Source organism: Anopheles coustani, chromosome 2 (assembly GCF_943734705.1).
Source record: "Anopheles coustani chromosome 2, idAnoCousDA_361_x.2, whole genome shotgun sequence".
Taxonomy (NCBI): Eukaryota; Metazoa; Arthropoda; class Insecta; order Diptera; family Culicidae; genus Anopheles; species Anopheles coustani.
Genome location: NC_071289.1, coordinates 71,408,280 through 71,432,093, shown reverse-complemented (window position 1 = coordinate 71,432,093; position 23,814 = coordinate 71,408,280). Strand labels below are relative to the sequence as shown.

Here is a 23,814-nt window from a genome sequence, read left to right as displayed (position 1 = left end):
CTTTTTTACAAGGTGTTGTTTACTTTTTGTATGGAACAGCCTCGAGAAATCTGACAGTTTGTCGTTTCCGTACTCCCAATTTAAATACCCTCAAATCTTATATGTAAACTGAAGAATGAATTAACAAATAATGCCCCGATACAAAAACTGGCTATGAAATCAACATCGAGGATTCTCTTCACTATCCCTTGCAAACTTATCGACACTAACGGTAATTTCGTGCATTTTACAAATTCCAATTCGTACTCGTTCATCCAGCGGATCGGAACTACAAGACTGCAAGTTTCCGAACCTAGGTCTACCATCACTACTAGTGATTGACAGCGCGGGGTTTTGTAGCGGTTAATTGTGGATTGCAACAGTTCTAAGTAGAACAAAAAAGTTAACTACAATTGAGTTTACGAAGATTGAAGAAAACGAATCCCCTGGTTCATTATTAGTTTCGTAATGGATTTGCTAATCGGTAAGCTAGACAAGCTGCAGGAAAAACTGCTGGACATCGAACGGAATCAAAGACCGAACGAAAGCTACCGGAACCTGGAGGCTGCAGAGTCTGGCAGTAAGACGAACGAAAACGACCTGCGTGCCAAGTTGGAGGAAATGGAACGAAGCAGTATGGTACGACACCACGATCTTGAAAGAAAGCTGGATAAGATGGAACGTGAAATGATGGCGAGCAAAATAGTTTACTTACAAGACAAACTGCAGGACATAGAGCAGATGCAGAAGACCAGCGAAAGCTTTCGTGCGGGGCCCGTAAAGAGTGCTGAGCCGAGCACCTATTCGAAGAAAAAGAATCTGCTGGACGGACTGGAACGCCGTATGACGGCAAAAGAGGCATTTCTGCAGAACAAGCTGGAAGAAATCGAGCTTGAGAACAAGACGAGAGATGAAAAGTTAAGATGTTTGGAAGAGAAATTACATGACATCGAGCAGAATCTCAAAAGGAGCATTAGCTATGCGCCATCCGAGGCTAGCACCAAGGCGATCGAGGATGACCTCTGCAACAAGTTGGACGACATGGAACAATGCATAACAGCAGATGAGAATGTAGTGCAGAGCAACCCAGAAGAAGTAGAGCAGTTGTCGACTGACTCAAATTTCCAAAAGAGGCAGAGCGAAGTGGAAAACAGTATGAAAGCAAAGGAAGACGCCTTAAAGGAAACGGAAAAGAAACTGACTGCTCAGTTCAACAGTCTGGATGAAAAATTGGAGGAAAACCTCGAAAAGCAGCGTGACCATTCTGCAGTGGTACCGAAAGTTGTAAACAGTCTAGTTGATTCGAACAAATATTGCTCGGATATTGCAACGAAACATGGTGGAAAACACCGAGTCGCATTTCAGTTCAATCAGCCTGCACTGGTATACTGTGACCATACCGAATTTGGTGATGGTTGGATTGTTTTCCAACACCGATACAACGGTCAAGTGAACTTTTTCCGTAATTGGGATGACTATCGGGATGGTTTTGGAAACTTGGACGGTGAATTTTGGCTTGGACTGCAGCATCTTCATAAGCTCACCTCTGGCGGAAAGTATCAACTATTGGTGGAGATGGAAGATCACGCTGGAAAGTACGTATATGCAAAATACGATGAATTCGCAGTTCTAAGTGAAAAAGACTGGTACAAACTGGAAGTTGGGTGTTACAGTGGGACAGCAGGAGATTTTATGCTAATCAGCAAAGGTTACCATTTTGATACTGAGGAAGAAGACCATATTTTGCTAAAAAATCCTGGCAACTGGTATGGAGGCTGGTGGAGTAAGCCAGCCGATTGTCAATATGTGAATTTCAACGGTTCAGAAATTGGGACGATGGCTTTTACTAGAATGATGCTACGTAAAACTGGTTAAAGAATTGAATGAAACGAAACAAAATGGTTTATCATAAATTTCGAATTTATCGTACAAGACATGTAGAATAAAATAGGGTATGGCGTAGATCGCATTATGTTTCCCTGTTTCAATTTTGTAGTTGAATCATTTTAGTAAGAGATATCACGGCTTCGAAACCCTTGTTACTCACTCCATTTGGCCCTAGGATAATATTGGTTTTGTAAATGTTGAATAAATTTACTAATAGTTATGCTCTAAGTGGGCTTAAGAACTCAGAAACCATAAATCTAGATCAGTTATGAACTTAGTTCCTTTGCTTGTAGAACAATTTATCAAAATCATCTCTATGCGCTTCAAAGCAGGGAGGAGAATGAGAGAAGAACTGCGAAAGTTTAGTGAAAGAGAGTGAGAGACGTGTAGCGTAGAAACAGCAGATTCAATGCAAAAGCAGCAACTAGTGGTGGGCATTTTGGTAAACGAACCTATCAAAACGATTTGGTATCAAGATCAATGGAAAAGAGGTCGCAGCATACCATATAACGAGCCAAAAACCGTGGGAAATTTTTTGAAAGTTTGTTGAAATTTTATTTACCTCTCACGATTAGCCAAGAAAGTGGATTCAACTGCAAATTTGGTGCCCGGTTGACAGAAATTGACATTGTTGCTGGTACTATGTAGTTCCAGCAAGAGTCCCAGCAATCTGCCATGGAAAAACTTGCTGGTACTACATGACAGCTGCAAAAAATTTGAATTTTTGTCAACCGGGTGTGTTTCACCTAAAAAGCAAGAAATTGAGGCTTTCGGAATATGTTCTGGAGGAAGACTACTCATGAGGTCGAGCAACACACTTAATTTCGCCAATCAGGGCAACCAAAAGAATCCGTATTCCATGACTTCACACAGCAGGGAAGTTTCTATCTGCGAGACCATGGACACTGAGATCTAGACTTTCCAGTTACCTTGATCTTGTTTTGTTACCCTTAGAACCGCCAACTCGAGTAATCTCTAAAATTTTATTTTGAAATAACTTTTCTAGTATCTTCACTGAACATTTTAAATCGATCCGACATCTCTTCATAAAAAACATGAAGTACAGAAAAATCAAATCTCCGTCACAAATTGTGTGGGCTAACCGGGGGGTAAGTTGGTTATACGGTTACGAGAGTATCTTTGGTTGTAAAGGTAAAGGTTTATAACTTTCGCTAAATATAGCGTAATTTTTTTGTGTTTCTGAAAGTAGTTTAAATGTTTATTGAATTGTTAATTGTTTTTGCTTCATTTAAGAACAAACGAAATTATTGCGATCCAAAAGGAATATATTGATTTCGGAGCTGGGTACATCGTTTATCTTCACAGGAGCGGAGCGAACCCAGTGGGTGCATCAACAGCAGAATCAGTAGTAGCCAGCAGCAGCAGAAGCAAGAAATAGCAGCAGAACAGCGCAGCAGAGAGTACGGAGCAGCGAAGAAAAAAGTCTTTTCTTTTCACGGGAAAAGAAAACGCTGTCGATTTCGGTCTGCATTCGCAAGCTCCAACCGGAGCCATAAAAAGTGCATCCGGTGCGACCAAAATCCGGAGCAGTTCGTGTTCGTGCAGTTCGTGCATTGTCAAAACGCCCTGCAGTGCAGGCAGCAAGCAGATCGACCGTCGGGGCCTGACGAACACCGCGTCATCTTAATGGCCGATTGAAGAACCGTGCGCGTATTCCCGTGGTGTGCGTCGGTGCGCTTAGTTGCGGCACAAAAAGAAGCAGAATAAAAAGGTTACCCCTCGGTCATTATTGCCATTAGGTTGCTGGTTTCGTCCGGTGTCCTCTGTCCGGTTGGTGGTCGGACGAAGTTAATTTTTCCGGTGTGGTACGTGTGCGTGTTCCGGTGTTACGATATATTTTTTTTTCCAACGCCACCCTTTCTCTTCCTTGCCTTTCGGTTGGTAGGAGGAAAAAGCAAGAGGGTTACTTTTTAGGGTAACGAATTATCCAGCGACACAAACTACGTGAAAAGCATCTCTGGTTCGCTCGCCGCCTTTGTAAATGGCATACCTCCCAATATTTGCAGCTTTTGGTTCAGCAGCGCACCGTTTCTCACGGACGGGCAGATATTCCACCCCGCGAGAAGAAGCGCTGGTGGTGGTGGTTGCCCGTTGCGCGACACCGTGAGATGAAAATTGTGTAAAAATCCAAGCAGTCGTCCCCCCTTTTCGTGGGAGAGAGCAATCGTCGTAGTAGTAGTCGCACAGCAGCAGCAGCAGCTCTTGTTTCTGCTCTGCGCGTCGGTGGTGTCAAATTAGAGCTCTCCTAAACACAAGTGCCCGTTTCAAAGGAATAGCAAAAGTACGGAAGTTAAATCAACGCAATTCGTTCTGCCGCCCGGGTTCCGTACCGTGTTATCTTGGTTTTTCGTGTGCAAATGTCGCGGATAAGCTGCGGCAGAGGTCGATGGGATCAGCTTGTCATTTCCTCCGATCTTGGTTTTCTTTTTGTACGTGAGATGAGATACGAAACGAGACGTGATGGGATGTAATGAGTCGAGAGACTGTGTGAAAGTGGTGACCGTGAGAAAAATAGTACTGTCATCGGAAGAAAAATGGTAGATTCGCACCTTTCGGCTCGACAGTACTTGATCAAGGGGATATAAAGATATAAAGTTTTAGTCCTCCAGCGAGATTCCGCAGTTAAAGAAACGTTCCACGATCATCCTTGATGCAAAGTGTATCGAGTGCACGAAAATGAGTCATTATCGATGATCGCACACTGCGCAGTGAAGTGAGAAGGTGAAGTGAGATATTCGCATTAAACAGGAGTGAGATGGTCGTGCCGGGACGATTTTGAGGAGCAAAAATTACACGATTCGAAAAAGGAGAATTTAGTGGCTACGAATAAGATTACATTCGAGCGCATTGCAATGGAATTCCCAAAATAAAACGACCATACGGAAAATTTCCTTCGATTTTGGTTAAATTGAATGTAAAAGAAACAAATAGTACCTGCGGAACGGTTTCGGTGCCAGAGCGCGAGTGCGCGGGGTTCAGCGGGTGGGAGAAACCGAATAAGATGAAAAATCTGCCTCGCCCGATATAAAATAAATCAATGATGTAAAACGCGCATATCGACCGCGTACGGCGAACAGGTCTGGATATTTAAAATGAGAGCGAGCGGACTCATCCTTGTCTCATCCGCTCATCGAGCAAGTGGTGTTTGTGTGTGAGTGTGTATGTGTGCATGGGTGAATGGTTGTTTGTGTGCCCCTGTGTCGTGTGTTTGCGATGGAAAAGGAAAATTTCATCGCAGACCGAGCCTTGTAATGTGAGAAGGGACGTCGTGCGAGCGTGTGTGTGTGTCCATCGTCCTCAGCGAAAATCCAGTCAAAGTATTTTCCAAGTCTTTTTCGGAAAGTATGAACTGGGATGAAAATGCTCAAAGGATCCTATGGTGATATCAATATAACTACAATACGACTGATGGAAATAGAACCACAATAAGACCGACGCATCAAACGCATTTAGAATCGACGTTTTGAACATGGTCTTTTACTTAATCAGCACTTTTATTTTACAATCATCAAATTGAGCCACAGCACACGATAGCGAAGGAAGAACATCGGTGACCAAAGCATCACTTTCGCAAACTTTATCCTACTGCGACTGAAACAATGGTACCTTTTGCAAACAGTTCAAATCAAGTCAAATGCCTGAATAGGTAGGTCCCTCCAGACTCTCTTCGTCAGGGGATTACATTTGGCCTACTGCGAGCAACAACTATTTTCCATGAAGCTGCACATCTATTAAGGTCACACTACTGGGTGCTATGAATAGTTTGTTGTATGATAAAACCGACCCGACCTACTATTCGGATGGTATTCATCATATCTCTCGGGGTTAAGCAGCATACAAAACTGGTCAGGATCGATCTGTCGAGATGTAGGAAGCCTTGCTAAATCTGTGAAGTTGCGAACGAGAGACAGGACAATTTGTGTTCAAAGATACATTTCTGCGTGCGATACATGTTTAAACTCTTTTCCGTTATTCGTATCTTGTTTGTTAATAGAAAATTTCTTCTTGCTTGGGCATGTACTGGCAAAACAAGAAGTTATTTTGGATACACATAATATTTCAATTAAACAACAGATGAGATCTTACACCCACAACTTTTTTTAATATCACATAATTCTTTATAGAATGGCATTCAAACTATTATCTACATACATTTTGTTCAATCGAAGTGTTTTTATGGTCGCCGATATTATATAATTGGCTGGTTATCATCTTATCAGAAATTTTCCTGCTAGTTCTTTGAAAGGAATTTAACCTGGAAGGGCTGTAATATAGAACTGTATAAACGTATGGGAAGGAAATAAAACGAATTATAAAAAATCATCAAAAAATAATCCAACAACTAACACAATTGTGACGCGGCTAGTATCTTCGTTTAGTTATACAACAGGAAATATACTGGAAACCGTATTGAAAATAAACATAAAGTGATGTGAGCATGTATCACGTCCTGCACCAAGGAAGGAATCGCTCCTGCTCGGTTAATCTTACCGCCCGTGACCGGTTTGTTATCAAAAGCTCTATGGAATCGCCAAAGACTCATCCAGAGTAAAACTTATCGCATGATAAGATATGACCATGCGAACGGTGTCACCCGCAGATCACCGCCACGATAAGATGCTGCCCTTTCAGACGATTACACCGTTGACTTTTTATTGAGGCAAGTCGGAGAATGAAGAAGCCCAAGGATTGGGACGGGGGAGCATACACTGTCCGACGGACATGGTTCATTGCTTTTACCCTAGCGTTGGATTAAGTATAAGGTACGATTGTTCGTATTCTTTCTCACTCAACTCCAACTCAATTTTCGTCACATACTAGGCGTTATACACATCCTTTAATAAAACAACCTTTGTGTGAAATATCGACACGATCTCAGTTTCATATGTGTGAACTATTATATCGTTCAAATTTTCACCGCAGTTTGGCTTGGTAATGTGTTTCCTTGACTAAGCTGCGCAAATTGGACTGAATCTCATTGATTGGTTGTGCTCTGAGGTCATCGGAGGTTTGCGGCTTGTTGGAACATTTTACACCATCGTCGCTGTGAGAAATAATTATGACCTCGGAAGTCGCTCATGCAAAATATTGTTCAAATTGCCCAGTTTGGGTCAACAACAGCGACGATTTCGATACCGTCAACTCCCAAGAAGTACCGATCGATCACACCTCCGGCCAAAAATGCATACAAAACAATGACCTTCTCGTTATGAATGGCCATCTGGACCTCGTGCCGATTGACCTGGACACACATTTGATAGTGATAGTTGATCTTAAGCTTGTAATCAACTTCTTAGGATGGCTATAAAATTTAGAATACTGATGGGGAGCCTCGCGGTAGTATCATAACTTCATTGGATTCAGAACTCAGGTAAACTTACGTACGGAAATTGGTTTTTCTTTGATTCGTGTTATCATCACAAATCCTGTCTTGCCAACGGTTGCAATTTGCAATACGCCGCCTCTTGACCCTCCTGTACTTACACTTACTTCAGGCTGCATAGGCTGCAACATAACACACAATTTGTGGTAATTAGGGTTACGAACAACAACCATAAACAACTATCTTTTAAAAATTTTAGTTTTTAATGTTTATGTTATTTTTTATAAACTTAATTCACATGAAGGACTCATTTCAGTAAGCGGATTCAATATCCACGTTCATATTTGTAGCATTTTCGTTGGTTTTTGCTTCCTTTCTTTACTTCATGCAGCCGATTAGTGGAGTGTTAAGAAATAGGTTTTAGTTTTCTTAGTTTCATCACATGATTAACTAACTTGAAAGATTATTTACAATTATTTACAAACACTCGTGTTGACTTTTTAACCCGCATTGTTGAGAGCCGGACTGATAAAGTCTCGACGGCCAGCTCGGCAGATTTTAGCATGACATTCTTTTTTTTTGAATTATTTCAAAATAGTGTTTATTTGTGGTGATTATAATCGATATAACTGTTTAAATCTGCCACCCTTAAGCATACTCCCAATTGTAACACTTACGAATGGTGGAAAAATTAATAGATTTGCAACAGTTTTACATACCGGTTTAGTTTATCGTGTCTTCTCAATGTCATGTAACAAATTAATGTGGTACCTCCCCGTTATGTCACGGTGATTGATGCGTTTCGATAAATTACCTTCCACTGGTCCCTCGGGAACAATTCGTTCGGGGGTTACGGGAACGTTGCTGAACCACCCCATCTTTAGGTCAGTGTTTTCTGCAATCCAACCTTCGCCCAACGTCGGTGCTTTTTTAAAGTTGGTTGCGCAAGGTTACGCTATCAAATCAATAAAGTGTGTGTGTGTATGTTTTAGGACACATCAGCCGTCGAATTGAAAACTCCGTTCATCGGCGCAACAAACGTCTTCGTGTACTTTTCGGTTGTAAACCAAGAGCTTTTGGTCGCGATGTGACGGTAACGTTGTGCGGAGGAGAGCGGGGAGCGCGAAGGGGTCTAATCCACTTTCGAAGGATTTCGACATTGGGACTGGCACTGGTGTGACACACACCGGTCCTGCTGGTCACGTGCAGCCCTGTCAAGAGTTGTACAAGAGTGCTGGCCAGGAAGCGCGCGTAATTAAATTAAATCATCATCATCTGGCGACCCTAGTATGTGGTCGCCGAGAGCCCTACGTCCTCCCGGTGCCTTGGTTGTGCCGTGTCGGCGCTACGTCCACACAAGCCGACCTCGTCGATATCCAGGCTAATTGTGAAGCAGGAACCAAAAACCAAAAAACAGAACAAAAAAAGAAAATCTAGTGAAAACGAGAACTCACGTGTCTGGCACACATGAAAGCATACGGCCAGAAGACTCAGCTGGGAAAAGGGGAACGCGGGGCAATATACACTGGTAGGGTAGATGCATTCATGTTTTAAGTCAAATTATTATTAACTTCAAAATATGTTACTTTTATAAACAAGTTCCATATATGGTTTGCTTTGTCAAGTTTTATAAAAATGCAAAGACTTTCTGTAAGCTTACATTGTTCAGATTTTCCCTCAATAAGTTAACGAGTTTGTTGAGCCAAATTTACAGATTCTCGTATTATTTCCCAGAAAAGAATGTGTTTTTGACATGTTTTTTAAAAGCATTTCTTTTTATTGTTTTGCTGATCTTTCAAACATTTTGCGGAATCGACTTATCCGTATGGTATCTGAATACAATACAATTGTGTATTGTAAGGAATACGTTTTTATAGTCCTTACAAATGTTTTTGAGACATCAAAATAAGACGCTGTCCAAAAATGTATGTGAATTAATATTTCATTTATTTTGGTAATCTAAACTGGTCTTTGAAATATCAGTCAAAGTCGTAGACTTTGCATTAGCACTTCTTGTGATTTACGCAGTGGATTTTATCCCCCAAACAGGGACATTTTGACCCATAATTGTTCATTGAACTTTGTTGATAAGTGTGTTCTTGATAGAAGTTAGGTAAAAAACAGTCCCGTGGACGATGGAGAATTTCGTTCACTTGTTTCGCTTTGGTGGTGCATATCACCTGACCTTCCCCTAAGGTAGTGTATCACCTCAGTTGCCGTCCCGCGTGCGAATGGGCTAGGAAGGAAGACCCACGAAGGCTCGTAAAACAATTCCTTTCGCGCGATGCTGACCTTCCTTCCCAGTGGAACATAGGACCACGGCACTTGGACAGTTCTAAAGGACAGTTTATCTAACGTGCGTTTTGTGGGTGTGTGGTGCCTTCAATCGATGCATTTCAATTTGCAGCAAAGGAGGCGATCCTATAAAAGGGCACGCCAACTCGCGACGACTTTCAGTACGCACTCGCCGCTTGGTGTCACCGCCGGATTGTGTTCGACGAAACTTAAAGTGTTCCTGTTGTTTTCCTTGGAAGGCTCCCTGGCCGAAGGTATCCTGTGTTTGTGCGTGGAACAAACGATCCACCCTGGTTGGAAAATACTATCAAATCAAATCGACTCATACCCCCATCCGTGTCATCCAAGTGATCTCTGAACGTTCGAAAAGCAAGCCAAGCTCGAGAGGAAACGTGCCATCGAACTTTATCGACTAGTAGTCAAACTTTATTTTACACCTCCTTTTTTCTCTCTTTCTCTTTCCCTCTCGTGTAGTAATCGTTGAATGTAGGCTATTGTAATATTTCTGCTGTGATTTTGCTGCAAAAATACTTAGCAATTGGAATAGAACCTGTGCGTGTGTGTGTGTGTGTGGATGTGTTTGTGTCGTCGTCGGTGTTTGGATATGTTCCCGTTCTCCTGTCGGTTAGATGTGTTCTGCCGTTAGAAGCGACCATTTGAATGTGTCCAGCCGAACATTGAACCAAGAAGCCGGACAGACCGAACCAGGCGTTCTAATTTTGGGAGTGTACGCGTGTTGAACCTGTGTATGATCCTGACTGTGCCGCTGACCCCGATTGCGACGATCCGCCAACCGCTGCCCCGATCGTCGGCAACGACGGTACGGTGCGAACCTCCATCCCCGGCACCAGCCGGCTTCCGATCCGGCGGTCAGCGCTAGGGGCAATACGCGCGCCTTGGCAGCGACGTCCTCTCCGGTGGAACTGGCCCACTCCGACCGTGGCCGGTGGCTGAACAGGAGCAGCAGCATCAGCAGCAGCAGCAGCTCGCAAGCGTCGTCCTCTTGGCCGCTCGGTGGCGCTCTGCTGGCCCAACAGCTGCGCGTCGGCGTCCGTCCTAGCCTCCTTCGTTTTTGTTTCCTTCTCTTTCCCCGTTCCGTTGGTTTGTCTGTTTTTTGACCCCTTTCGGTTGTTATTTCCGGTTCCCGGGCGTGCTATTGCTCGCCGTTGTCCTAGTGTTTCTCCGCTCGGTTTGCTTGCGTTTCCGTTCAACCCGTTTTCCTTTCTTCAGCAGTCGATTCAGTTTCTCTCTCTCTCTCAAAATTGCTTCCGATCGATTGATTAATTGATTAATATTTTTCTGTTCTACCGTTCATACCTCTGAACTCGATCTGTTCTTTCTTTTTTCTTTTTCTCTATCGATAGTTTTTTGTTGTTGGTTAAGTTCTTAAGTTGAGCTTTTGTTGTTGTTGGTTGGTTGATGGAAAACCGCCCCCCGACCGGCGCGCGACGTTCGATGGAACCAGTGTGCCAGTGTTAGAAAGACACACAAATCGCCGCGCTGATCATCCGGGATCCTGTGTGATCGATACACACACACCAACCACCTTCCACGCTGGCCGTGGCGCTGTGAGTGAGTCGAAGAGATATCATCCCTTGTGGTGTGTGTGTGTGTGTGTGTGTAGATGTGCGTCGCGTGATCCTCCTTCTGGGCAGAGGCAGCACAACGGCAGAGACTTCCATTTCATTTCCCGGCCACCCCGATTACGGTCACCGGATCGCGGTGTTGCGTGTGTCCTCTACCTGGGAAAAGGGCCGCGGGGAATTGTGATAATTGAATTAGTGCAATAGAAAGCAAAAGAAAAGTGTTCGTCGACGGGTCGGAGGAGAAACGAGAAAAGGACGAGCAATAAACAGTCAATGTCAACGTAGCACGTGGTGTGGTGTAACTCGGAAACAAAAAAAAAGCAAAGGACACACACCGGAATCGTATAGACAACCAACTAGCAGCGAATACAACAACAGGCCTGGGAATCTCCGGTGCAGCTGTGAACCGTATACCAAAGTGATCTTGTCCTGTTGCGTGTGCGCGAACGTTAGGGACACCTCGTCGTGTTCCGGTGGAAACTGCAGGTGGCGAGTAAGGGAAAAAACAAGAAAAAAAACCAACCCAACCACCGGCATTGTGCGTGTGTTTGTGTGTATGTAAGCCTGGGTTGCCGGGTCTGGGATTTGCATCCGGTTTTGGCCAGTGTGATCGGTTGCCACCACCTAGTAGTCGACGTCATCGGTGACGCCTCTAGCCGTCGACGCGGATCCGGATACGTACCAAGACTCCCAAACCCTTCCCCTTCGAACCCCCCCGCCCCCAGCACGGTCGCAGAATGGAGTGCTGCCTGTCGGAGGAAGCCAAAGAGCAGAAGCGCATCAATCAGGAGATTGAGCGGCAGCTGCGACGAGACAAACGGGATGCCAGGCGAGAGCTGAAGCTGCTACTGCTCGGTAAGTGTGCGGTGTACGAGTTTGAACGAACGAAACGCGTGAAAGCACGTTGAACCACCAGGCGCCTCCATCTGAATGCGTTCGGCGGATCCTTACGTTGAACGATTGAACCTTCACAAGTTTTCTATGCTTTCAGATGTTTATGAATGATTCCAATAACTTTTCTGCTTCTTTTTTAGTTAGTCTGTCTTGCACGACGCGAAAAGAGCGAATCGAATCCTTCAGTATACTCGTATTGCAAAGCGTTTGAAATCCGGACCGATTTCGAGCGCATTTCATGTTGGTGGACGATAGTATTGTCGGATCTTTGAAGAAGGAAAGAATCAAACCCAAAAGGCTTTTGCCTCACTTCGAAGAAATCGTTCATCATCATCATCGTCCTGTGAGAGAACGTCAGTGCGTTCTGGTGCGGGGTGACGACAGCACAAATGTTGTGACACTTTTCCAGCGTGCATCACGGTGTCCTGCCCGATAGCTTTTCCCGATTTTTCTCAACGGGTTTTCTCACTTATGTTTCTCTCTCTCTCGGCGAGCTCTGGAGGGATGCGGAGAAAATTTCCGTTTTTTTTCCACCTCCGACTGCGAACGTGAACGTGAGACTAAGCGAGATCATTGTGAGTGTGTGTATGTGTGTATAACCGAGACTCACCACTCACTTCCGTTCATTCATTGTGGGGAAGAATGTGAGGCGCATCCCTCCTCACATGGGGGGAAAGAAAAACGAAGGAAAACTCCCTACATCGAGGAGAGACATCGAAGGCACCGGGCCGTGCGGCAAGAAGGGGCAGTGGCTCCGTGGGGTATTAGAATCCACATTGCCATTGCCACACGTCGGGCGGGGTTTGGACGGAGGAAAACCCGACCAAAAGACTCGACGCCTGGAATGCGCATGTCCGCACTCGGGGTTTTACTTGAAGCGGAGCATATACATATTGCAATCTGTTGGCTCTCGATGCGGCCTTTACGCGGATATGGTGGTCTGCTGTCATTGATTCAAACAGTTTTCCCTTGGTTGACTGTGTGCGGTTGTTTGTTGGTGTGTGTGTGTGTTTGTATGTGTGCGCTGTGATCTTATTCACTCTCTGTTCAAACCCTCTCACCCCACACCACACGCAAACACTCTCCTTTCACTGCCGGAAGGTTTATTGCTCTGTTGTGCACCACTTTTCGGCAAAATGCCTCACAGTTTTAGCTTAGATGCAAAGGAAATTTTCTCCTATTTTGAAGAAATATGAATTTCCCACAAAAAAATCCCACTGTCTTTGTACACTACTGAATGCAACTTCCTCCGACCCGCTGGGGGGCAAGCATTGGAAAACAATCGTTTGCAGCTCGCTTATTGGAAAACTTTTTCCCCACGGGTGTGTGGTTCGCCTCTTGTTGTTTTTTTTTGCTCTATTGCCATCCTCAGAGGATCAACTTTCCACTGTGTGGCTGGAGTCTCTGTGCGCGCTCTTGTGTGTGTGTACCTGTGTATGCCCCGGTGTACCGAGATAGTCGAGCATGTAGAAACGGGAGGAAGGAATGCTTAATTAGTTCTACTGCCTGTACCACACCCAGCTCTCGGTAAGAGATCGTGAGCGGGAGAATGAAATAAAAATCGGAGCGAAGGGAGAGAGAAAGAGAGTGAGTGAAATTCAGGAAGGATTTTCCCGACGACGCAAGCCCCATTTGCCGCCTTTCACCCTAACCCCACCCCGGGTGGTGTTGTTTGCTGTTGTCAATATCCTGAATGACGGGTTTCATGAATGATTCTTTGACAGCGGCTTCTTTTTCCATCGCCGCCGGCAGGTGGTCATGAATGCGAGCGGCGGGGTAGGTAATAGTTGTTTCTTCGGGGGTTTCCGGATCAGTCTTATCTTGCACCGAATTGTTGGATACCTAACCCGGAAGTCCGACACTTTCTTAAATGGTGGTTCCCTTCAGGATAGATCACGTCCGATCGTTTCAATTATAAAGACTGTCACAATAAGAACAATCAGTTAAACATAAAAACGGATAAAACAACTGATATTGAAATCCGTTTGAATCGAACCAAGGAAATAAAATCACACTAGTTCAATCGTTCGGTGCAGAAAAAAAACAGCAATATAAGCGCAAACAGAACACCATCTCTCCTTCAGCTACAACCCATAAGAGAGTAAACAAATCATTAGCATATCAGCAGCAAAAATGCACGCTACGCTAATCGTTTCTCGATTTGCCCTTCTGGTCATTTCCACCTCCCCGCGGAACCCGCCGTACCAGACCCCCAACTCTCTGGCATATGTGTGCCATACCCTCCTCACCTTGATGCAAGTAACGTTGCGTTCTTCTCGCGAAAAGCCCTAGGCTAAAGTAGGCAAACTAACTTACCATTCAGCTAGCGATGATGGCCATTTTAGCGTATGAACATCTTCTTGGTGTTTTCTTTGTACTCATTTTTTTGCTCTTCTATTGCGAGTGTGTTTTGTGCTTGTGATTTCGTAAAAATCTTAACACGTATCTTGCACACACTTCCCATAGAAGATCGTGCCATTTGGTATGTCTTTTTTCTCTCTAGAATTTGAAGTGGTTCAGAAGGAGGATCATGCTTGCAGATCGTTGCAGGGTCATGCTGCTAGCGGATTTGTTAATTCACATGGACGGTTTTCAATTACTGACCTAATCGTGCTTCTATTACGAAAGCGCAGAAAATCACAAATAAATAGGAAACAAAACTACAAACAACGCAGTGCGACCCTTTTTGGCCAGTTTTGGCGATAATGCTAGTCTTCTTTCCTCAGTGTATTTAGCAGTACATAACAAATAAATCTCCGCAACAATCAAATGAAAAACGTATCCTCTTACATACTACAACAGATTTTCAATCCATACAATGTATACATTTGTTATGGAATCCTCCCCAATAATTGTAATAATAGTTTTTCCCCTCAGCGGTGATAATAATCGAATTAGTGTAAAGGAGTTCTTAAGAATACAAATACTCCAAAACTTTGAACTTGCTTCCACTGCATCCAGGATGTCGGGGAGTTCGAGTTCGCTTCGCCCTGGTTGGATTGTAGCTTCAAGCTTGATTGGTACAATGAGCGAAGCGAAGTATATTTGAAAAACAAGCAGTTCAAATTTTGTTCCCAACACTTTTAAACATATTTACTGCTTTGTACCGAAAGAGAGAACAGAATCCCGTACGAACCATAACATCGGATTATTGAATTCTCACCCAAACATGTGCAATATTTTGCATTTCACTTAATAGTGTTTTGATTCGGAATTCCTGAGCGATTTCTTGCTGATAAGATCATGATAGTAACAAATGGTATAAAGCGTAATGTGTCATAGGATCGCTCCAACGCGCCTCCTGGTGGTGATGATCAAAGCTTATCCGTTAGGGTGTCTGATAGGGAAATTGAAATATACGACGGATTGATTATTTTTTTTGAACCCACCATTGCAACGCTCTACATTTCTACTCTACTTTTCTACACACAGGTACTGGCGAATCGGGTAAATCAACATTCATCAAGCAGATGCGCATTATCCACGGTAGTGGTTACTCGGACGAGGACAAGCGGGGCTTCATCAAACTAGTATACCAAAACATTTTCATGGCAATGCAGTCGATGATACGGGCGATGGATCTGCTGAAAATTCTGTACAGTGATCCGGCGAATATCGTAAGTACATCCCAACCTCCTCACGGCCGGCGGATTCAACCAGCAGACCGAATCGAATCCGATTAACCGTGTGCTGCTGCTGCACCGCGTTGAACGGCAAGATGATGATGCAACAGCCTGTTGGCTAACAGTGTGCCTTTTTTTTTACTCTCTCTCTCATTGTAGGAACATGCCGAACTAATACGAAGCGTTGACTTCGAGACAGTGACCACATTCGAACCGCCATACGTTCAAGCAATCAAAGACTTATGGGCCGACGCGGGCATCCAGGAGTGTTACGACCGGAGGAGAGAGTATCAGCTAACAGATTCCGCCAAATAGTACGTGTTTGGTTCTACTCCACCCGTTCCGTCCATTACTACCCGTCCGCGTTTAGTTCTGTTCTGTTCTGTTCTGTTGAATTGTCGGCTCTTACTCTGGGAGCCGCTTGATTGAACATTCGCGAATTGCCCCGAATTTATGTATTCGTTCGGAGTGTTTTTAGTCACTTTTACATCGGGGGTTACAATCTGTAGACACTAAAATTGTTATGTCTTGTTTAGTTCGTCAAAAAAGACTACTTGTTTCTGATGCAAGGAGCAATTGAGGGAAGGATTTTGTGTTGTTAGTACCAATATTTAGATCATCTGTTCTTTTTGAGTTAGTTCGTTCAATGCTCTCTTTTTATTTTATGTTTCGTTCAATAATGTTCGGGCGAACAAACGACGACTGAAATTTGAAGTTGAAACATATACTGATCTCTGATTCGTCCCATCTGTCCCTTCCGTCGCCGTAGTTACCTTATGGAGATCGATCGTGTCGCGGCAACAAACTATCTTCCAACGGAGCAGGACATTCTGAGAGTGCGTGTGCCCACGACCGGCATTATCGAATACCCCTTCGATCTGGAAGAGATCCGGTTTAGGTAGAGTTACTACTAACGGACACACACCGTTGAAGCGAGGAGACCGCATGCATGCCATACGTATTGTGTCCTGTTGCATTGTTTCGTTTTTCTATTTTTGTCTAACCATATGCCTGTTATGTTCACTTTTTTTGCACTGTTCATTGTTACTATTCATTGTCATATGCATCCGTTTGGTGGAAAGCCCATTTGTGGTGGACTCAATTTGTTTTGCGAAACCAATTTTATACCTCTGTTTTTTGTTCGTTAACACCTAAACAATATTTATTCAAATTTTGTTTTGATGGTTTCTATCTATCTATTTGCCGCTTAATCTTTCATTTTACATGTTGGCTTATTGTGCCTGCGGGTAGAATGCATATGAAAAATACTAACAATTGTGTTTTTGCTAACGAATGAAATTTCCTTTGTTGTGTTGTTAATATGAAAAAAAAAAAAATGCATTCGTTGCCTGCATGTCGGATTTCACACTAAATCTAACGCTTTTTATAACCTTTTGTTTGGCATGAAGTAAACCATTGGGATGTATGTGCGCTGTAAGGAATAATGGAAACTATCATACCATCTTCAAGGGGTCAAAGAATAATTACTATTACATTATCTCACGTGCTTTAAACTGTGCTTAAGCTGAAATCAAGTCGAAAAACAAAAACTGTGGAGTGATATGGTCCATGTTGGAAATCAAATGTTTAGGATTTAGGAGCCAGTAATGGCAGGATAGAAAACAATCCAAAAGCGTTGATCAACGGTGTTCTTCCGTGTACGGATAGGTAGAGAATATTCCGTTCGGACAGATAATCTTTCCGGGTACAGAACAGATAAAAATATTGCAGAATAACGAACGAAACGTCACCTCGAAACTTTGACTATCCTCCTGCAGGGAAAACATGTGTTTGGGTAACTTGTAACGGGACAGAACTAACTCTCAGGGTCGCAAACTCTCTACACAACATCACTACATTCCGCCTCTATACACACACATACATACACGTATAATGGATATCATGGTTCGTTTCTTTTTCGACCTCCCGTTTATCTACCCTCTAGCTACTTGAGCGATATGGAGCGTATCGAAAAAGAAGATTTCCTCCCAACCGAACAAGACATTCTCAGAGCTAGGGCACCGACAACGGGCATTTTAGAGTATCCGTTCGATTTGGACAGCATCATCTTTAGGTATGGAGCTCGCAAAGGCGAGCAAAACCCCAAAAACAATTACCTTTTGTGACCCGCTAGTCACTGTTCGGTTTCGCTCGGTTCCGACAGTGTGTGTATGATCAGCTAATGTGACATTCCGTATTTGGTATAAACAAACAGGTGCAAGACCATCGACTAAACTAATTCATCATGTAAATTTTGTCCCCGCCTGTGCTTGTTGTTGTACTGCTACATCACACGGAACGATTGTTGGCAATGTGGGTTTTGATGCTCATTTCTCACCGTATGCCATCGATCCTGCGAAATATTATGTGGTATTAAAAGAAAATATATATATTACGAACGTTCTTTGGTGCTGTGTAAAGGTTCGGTTTGCTTCTACGAAAGGATTTTCCAGTAAAGCTTTCTCATCTGTCTGTTGTAAATAGTTCGTTCGCTTTCCCTAACCAATCATCCATTTACCATCCATCGGTACACTCATTCTTGGTTCATTGATATACTTTACGATCAGCAGGATCATAATTCGTACCCGAGTATACCTTAGATTGAATCATTACTTTACATCTAATCCGACGTCATCCAGAAACAGACTAACGTCTCCTTGTACAGTGCTTATTGCAGAGCAACGACCATACATTTGACCACTCATAATAGTTTGCTTTCATGGAATCGCTTCTCAAATGGTTTTCATAAATTAATCAGTAAATTTTGTTCGTGCGTGTTTACGTGTTTTGGCTTAATCTTGTATATCCGTGATTTAACAATAGGTTAATGCTGCTCCAAGTTAATGTTGTACAGTTAGAAAATGTGCTAATTTGGCTCCGTTTTTTCCCACCGCAACACACGGCTACACCCCACAGAATGGTCGACGTCGGAGGACAAAGATCTGAAAGAAGGAAATGGATCCACTGTTTCGAGAACGTCACATCGATCATCTTCTTGGTTGCACTGTCGGAGTACGATCAGATTCTGTTTGAATCTGAGAATGAGGTAAGCTTTCGTAGCTGCTACTTGTTGCATCTTAAAAAAAAACCCACCCATACTCACCGTCACATTTTACTTTCGCCAACAGAATCGAATGGAGGAATCGAAAGCTTTATTTAAGACCATTATCACGTACCCCTGGTTCCAACATTCGTCGGTGATTCTGTTCTTGAACAAAAAGGATTTGCTGGAGGAGAAGATTATGTATTCCCATTTAGTGGACTACTTCCCGGAGTACGATGGTAAGTGCGGTTCGACCGACCCGATCGCTATACTGAGGGAGATCGATGTCTAGAGTTTCTCTGGCGAACTTCTTCATTTAATAAGATTATTTAATTTTTTAACTAAATTTTCAACCACTCTTCGCATGACACGAAAAAAGGACCCAAGCTTGATGACGTTAAAGCGCGCGAGTTCATTTTGAAAGTTTATCTACGCGAAAATCCCGATCCGGACCGAATGTGCTACTCACATTTCACTTGCGCTACAGGTCAAGAAATTGTTTTAAATACAATCTTACAATGTAGAAGCTAGAGACACGATTGGGAGAAACAAAAATCGAACAGTAATTGCTAATCGCTGGTAACAATATTGCCTGATAATATCGTAGACTTGAGTGACTGTGGTAAAGTATCATGTTAAGCGTCGTCACGTACGTCCGTTGTACAATCATTACGAAACACTTAGGCGTGTGTGAAGTGCTGGGTCCAATTTGCGGGGAATATAATATTTTTCCATATTCCATTCATTTCATACATTACCGTTCGACGTGACACGTCAACTTATGTTGTGTAGGTTTTTGAAGCTATTGTATTTTCCTCCCCGTACGGTAGTACTTCGCTTATTCATCCATATTTCGTGTTGCTCGTGTCGTTTCTCACCCTTCACCTACAGGACCACAAAGAGATGCAATAGCTGCCAGAGAATTTATACTTCGCATGTTTGTAGACTTAAATCCTGACTCGGAGAAAATAATTTATTCACATTTCACGTGCGCAACAGGTAAGTGTATCCCAGTTCCTTTTGCACTCCAGTCTTTTCCTCGTCTGATCTTATACTCCCTAACGTTCAATTTAACCCGCCGCTTTCGTGAGTAGTCCCTTGGTTTCATCTTAGCAGCCTATTTCGGTTTCGATTCAGTTGAGTTCGAGTATGGATTGTGTATATTTTAGTATGTTGGTTTCTCTTTTTTTAATGTTCTGTTGGGTTTATTTACTGAATTGTTTCTGTTTCTTTCGGTTTATTTATAATGCCTACCAATGTTTATGCATAATTTGTGGATATCAACAACTACTGTTACTGTTACTGCGCGGCGTGCCGGTTAACCAATCTACTAAACGTCACCCAACAGATACGGAAAACATTAAGCTTGTGTTTTGCGCCGTTAAAGATACGATCATGCAAACTGCCTTGAAGGAATTTAACTTGGCCTAAGTAATACTACTACTAAACACGCCGGCCACGTTGTCACGACTAGCGAAATTGTCGATGGAATTTAGCGAATTATCACCGGCTTTTTCTCGACGGTTTTAGTTTAGAGTATCTTCTTCTGACATATAACACACAGACACATACACTTTATCGAGCTTATCGATGAAAAATTATGTCCTTTGCATTAAAACAAATCCTTAGCTAACCTTTAACCTTTCTATCACTATCTCTCCAACACACTCACACACATATGCCGCACTTATCGAGAAAAAAATAAAATAAATTAGCCTACTGACGCTGAATGAAAATTATTCGAATAAAGGAATCGATTTGTTGAACGTAACTTTGCTTCTGGTTTCATATGGTTTTCATTGCTTACTATGATTTTGATCTTGGATTTGATCTAGCGATCTTCTTTCTTTTCCACCTAATTCCCCTTTCCCATTTAGTAATGCTCCCACCGTCCTTGTCCAGCTATCGTAAATCGCTAACCCATTTTCGCTCTTCTCGCAGACACCGAGAACATCCGGTTCGTGTTCGCCGCCGTCAAGGACACGATACTGCAGTCCAACCTCAAGGAGTACAATCTGGTTTGAACACGGGGTTGCCGGTTGTGCTTGCCATTTTTTGACACGACTTTCGCTGTGTTTCGCTGCGGTGCCGCCGCCGCCGCCGTCACCGGGCCAGAAACAGCACAGCAACTGGTGGACCTCTTCGCTAGCGATGATCTCGTTACCGTCACAACTCGACGATGGGTGGCGCAGTGCCGTACTCCCATACTACCATCCCCATTACCACCACCACCACCAGCCACACTCCTTACCTAATGTGTCTCCCCGGCTCGGCTGTCCATTCAACACCATCCTATGCGCTGCTTCCTGATCATTGCTTTCGGCGGTACCATTTGCGCGTGGTCAGCATATGTGGCCAAACAGCACAAACTCTAGCAGCGAATAACCGAATCATCGTTACCAGCATGTGACCCCTCCCCCGGGAAAGAGATAAACAAAACAGAAATGCACGGCACCAGCAGCGGTGGCTGCAGCGAAAGGGAACAGCACGCGCAAAACAAGCAACACACACGTGCAGCAACAGAGTGTAGCGAGATAAGGTAGCGTGTAAGGAGAAGGAGGGAGTGCGCCGACGGCTTCTCGTCGTGGGTAAACCGTAACCCAGGCTTTTCCATCATCCCAGGACCATGATCATCGTCAACGTCGTCATCATAATCATTAGCAGCAGCATCACACCACGAAGTAGCAGCATTTGTCGAGACAGTTTTGGAGCACACGCATCCGCCTGGATCGATAATTTTATACTTGTGAACGCGCCGCAATTTCCATCCTTTACGTTCATCATAATACCTATATACCCTACCGCGCAGAGAACGTTTTATTTAATGAACCAGCTTCGACGTTTCGCTTCGTTGCTTATGTAAAGAGAGAAAAAAAGATTTGAGTAGCATAACTCGATCTACAAAGGAAATAGAGACAGAACAATGGGAACCTAGTGCTGGTATGCTATTAGAACGCGTGTCACTACGGACGAGGCAAATATGGCACAGGCTCAGAAGTCCCAGCAACAGAGGAAGCGAAAGATGGTTGCACATATTATACATTTTATCTGTTGAAACGCTGATTTATCCATCCCGAGCCCTCGTGTAATCGCAACGAATGTGGAGAACAAACCGCCTAATAATAATTGTAGCTGCTTTCGTTTTCAACCTTTCCCCGAACCCGAACTGCTCCATCTCGACAAGGGGGGAACAACGGGACGGCAGGGGAGGGTCGTGTAAGACACACGGAAAATTTTGTATTTGCTTTGTGTAGCGTGTATCTGTCTCCGGCAAGCCAAGTCAAGTTAGTTAGTTTACAATCTCAACCAACCTCTCTCGGTTAAGCTCCGTGTCATTTGTTTGTTTTTTTTGTCACTATCGTAGGTGTTACATAAGTATGTTTCCATTTCAATGCAATCGTTTCCTTATTTAAGTTTCACCACAAAATCCCACATCCATGTTAGTACGCCCGTGTTGGACTCTTTGAAAGCCATCTACTTGCCAATAAGTGAAGATGTATCGATGTTTTCTGTTTCCTTCCTTTAATGTATTAATCATTTTACCTTAACCCTGCGTACACGTGCACTCAAACAGATCCGTTTCTCGAACAGTTCCTGGGCAAAAAAGCAAAACCTTGTCGTTCACCTTGCGTGATTTTCGGAGTACGCCGAAACCGATGGGTTTGATATAACAAACAAATATATGTACTTGTATATTATTTGAAGAACGGTTTCATTCAGTGTATCCGTAAGGAAGTGGATTTTTGTTTGATTCTGTAAAGCATGGTTGGATTAAGTTAGTTGCAGAGGACACTACTGACGTTTCCCCGCTTCGCTTTCACTTCGATTCCGGCTCAGGAAAGCACCGATACGCTTCTGTAAGCTCGCCGTTGTACGAATTGAAACTGTGTATTCTTGTGTTTAGCAGTAGCCCTACAAAGAAGATACTTCACAAGGTATAACTCATTTTGTGGATTATTCTAGGTACGGTTGCAGGCGAAGGAAATTATATATGTATCCTTTTACTAGTTGGGTAACCAAGTATAACGAAAGGGAGAGAAAGCGAGAGAGCGAGAGAGATAGAACAAAAATTAGGGGGAAAGCAAGGGAACGAATGACAGAAAGAATGCGTGTAATGTTGTGCAGAGGATACGGGGAAAAGGCGCATTCCGACCAGTGCTTATAATCATAAACATGTCCGGGGTTGTAACATGAGCATCTGTAAAACTTACCTGCTATAAATCCATATTTATTCCCAATGTGTTACATAGAATTATACATAGTTATACTTAGTGTGTATCGTACGCGCCCAAGAATCAACGATGGTACGATTGCTTTGCAGCAGGGATAGTATCGGTCGTTTTTTTGTTGTTACCTTTATTGGCTTCTATCGGACCTACCGCTTGCCACCCAGTGCAAGTTACCAACTTCCGTCAGCACAATCGCGCACGTGATCGGTGTGGCGAGCGTTCTTGATGGAAATAAAATGCAGGAAACACCAAACGAAGTGAAGTGGGGTTTCTCTTCCGTTTTGCAACTTAAACTTTTTCCCCTCCGTCGTCGATGCATTTCCATTTCGGTTGCTTTAGTTTGTTGCATTTAGGTGTCGTATCGCGCGAAAATGGTTTTGATGTGCAAGCATACACACGTGCGCACAATAAGGTTAGCATTACTTGGACTGTGAAATAAAAAGGAAAAATTAAAAAGTAAGCAATCATTTCACCTACCAGCCGTGGAATGGTACGGGCGTAGGGACATGTAACGCAGGAGGAATTACTAGTGAATCACGCTTCGTTGTAGGACTTGGAAAAATGATTAATATAGCTGAGCAGGATGTCGGTTTCCTTCTACGCTGATCTGTGAAAGTATTGTCCAATCTCATTCATGTTTTGTTCGATGAAAATATGGTTCGATTTTGTTTTCTTTTACACGAATTTAGTTGGGAATTTATGATAAAATTTGACCCGCAATCCCGAACAGAAAATATAAAATGTAGGCAATACACGGGACACTCCTCGGTTGCACGCAAAATTCTTCTTCTTCTACTTCGATGTGATATTACACCGTAAACATGGCGCGTTTTGCGAAAATGCAACGGTCTGCTTAAGGTGGTTTTTGGCTAGAAAAACAAAAGAAATATTAAAATAACCTGCTGGCCAGATGTTCTGTGCAACCAGTCAATTG

At 43.4% G+C, this 23,814-nt stretch overlaps 2 protein-coding genes across 4 annotated transcripts; both read left to right on the top strand.

Moving 5' to 3' along the window:
- Positions 1-447: 447 nt before the first annotated feature.
- LOC131264942 (angiopoietin-related protein 2-like) lies at positions 448-1,854 on the top strand. Its single transcript, XM_058267204.1, has one exon. The coding sequence runs from the start codon at positions 448-450 to the stop codon at positions 1,852-1,854; it is 1,407 nt and encodes a 468-aa protein (XP_058123187.1).
- Positions 1,855-3,254: 1,400 nt separating this feature from the next.
- Positions 3,255-22,349, top strand: LOC131266316 (guanine nucleotide-binding protein G(q) subunit alpha). Of its 3 annotated transcripts, XM_058268778.1 has the most exons (10): positions 3,255-3,598; positions 10,870-11,946; positions 15,418-15,602; positions 15,768-15,922; positions 16,378-16,506; positions 17,554-17,682; positions 18,525-18,654; positions 18,737-18,890; positions 19,543-19,650; positions 20,000-20,401. In XM_058268778.1, the coding sequence occupies exons 2-10, from the start codon at positions 11,829-11,831 to the stop codon at positions 20,080-20,082; spliced, it is 1,191 nt and encodes a 396-aa protein (XP_058124761.1). In that variant the 5' UTR covers positions 3,255-3,598; positions 10,870-11,828; the 3' UTR covers positions 20,083-20,401. The 3 variants fall into 3 exon arrangements, with proteins under 3 accessions (XP_058124761.1, XP_058124763.1, XP_058124764.1); XM_058268780.1 differs by lacking the exons at positions 17,554-17,682; positions 20,000-20,401 and adding an exon at positions 20,593-22,349; XM_058268781.1 differs by lacking the exons at positions 17,554-17,682; positions 19,543-19,650 and adding an exon at positions 19,031-19,138.
- Positions 22,350-23,814: the final 1,465 nt, after the last annotated feature.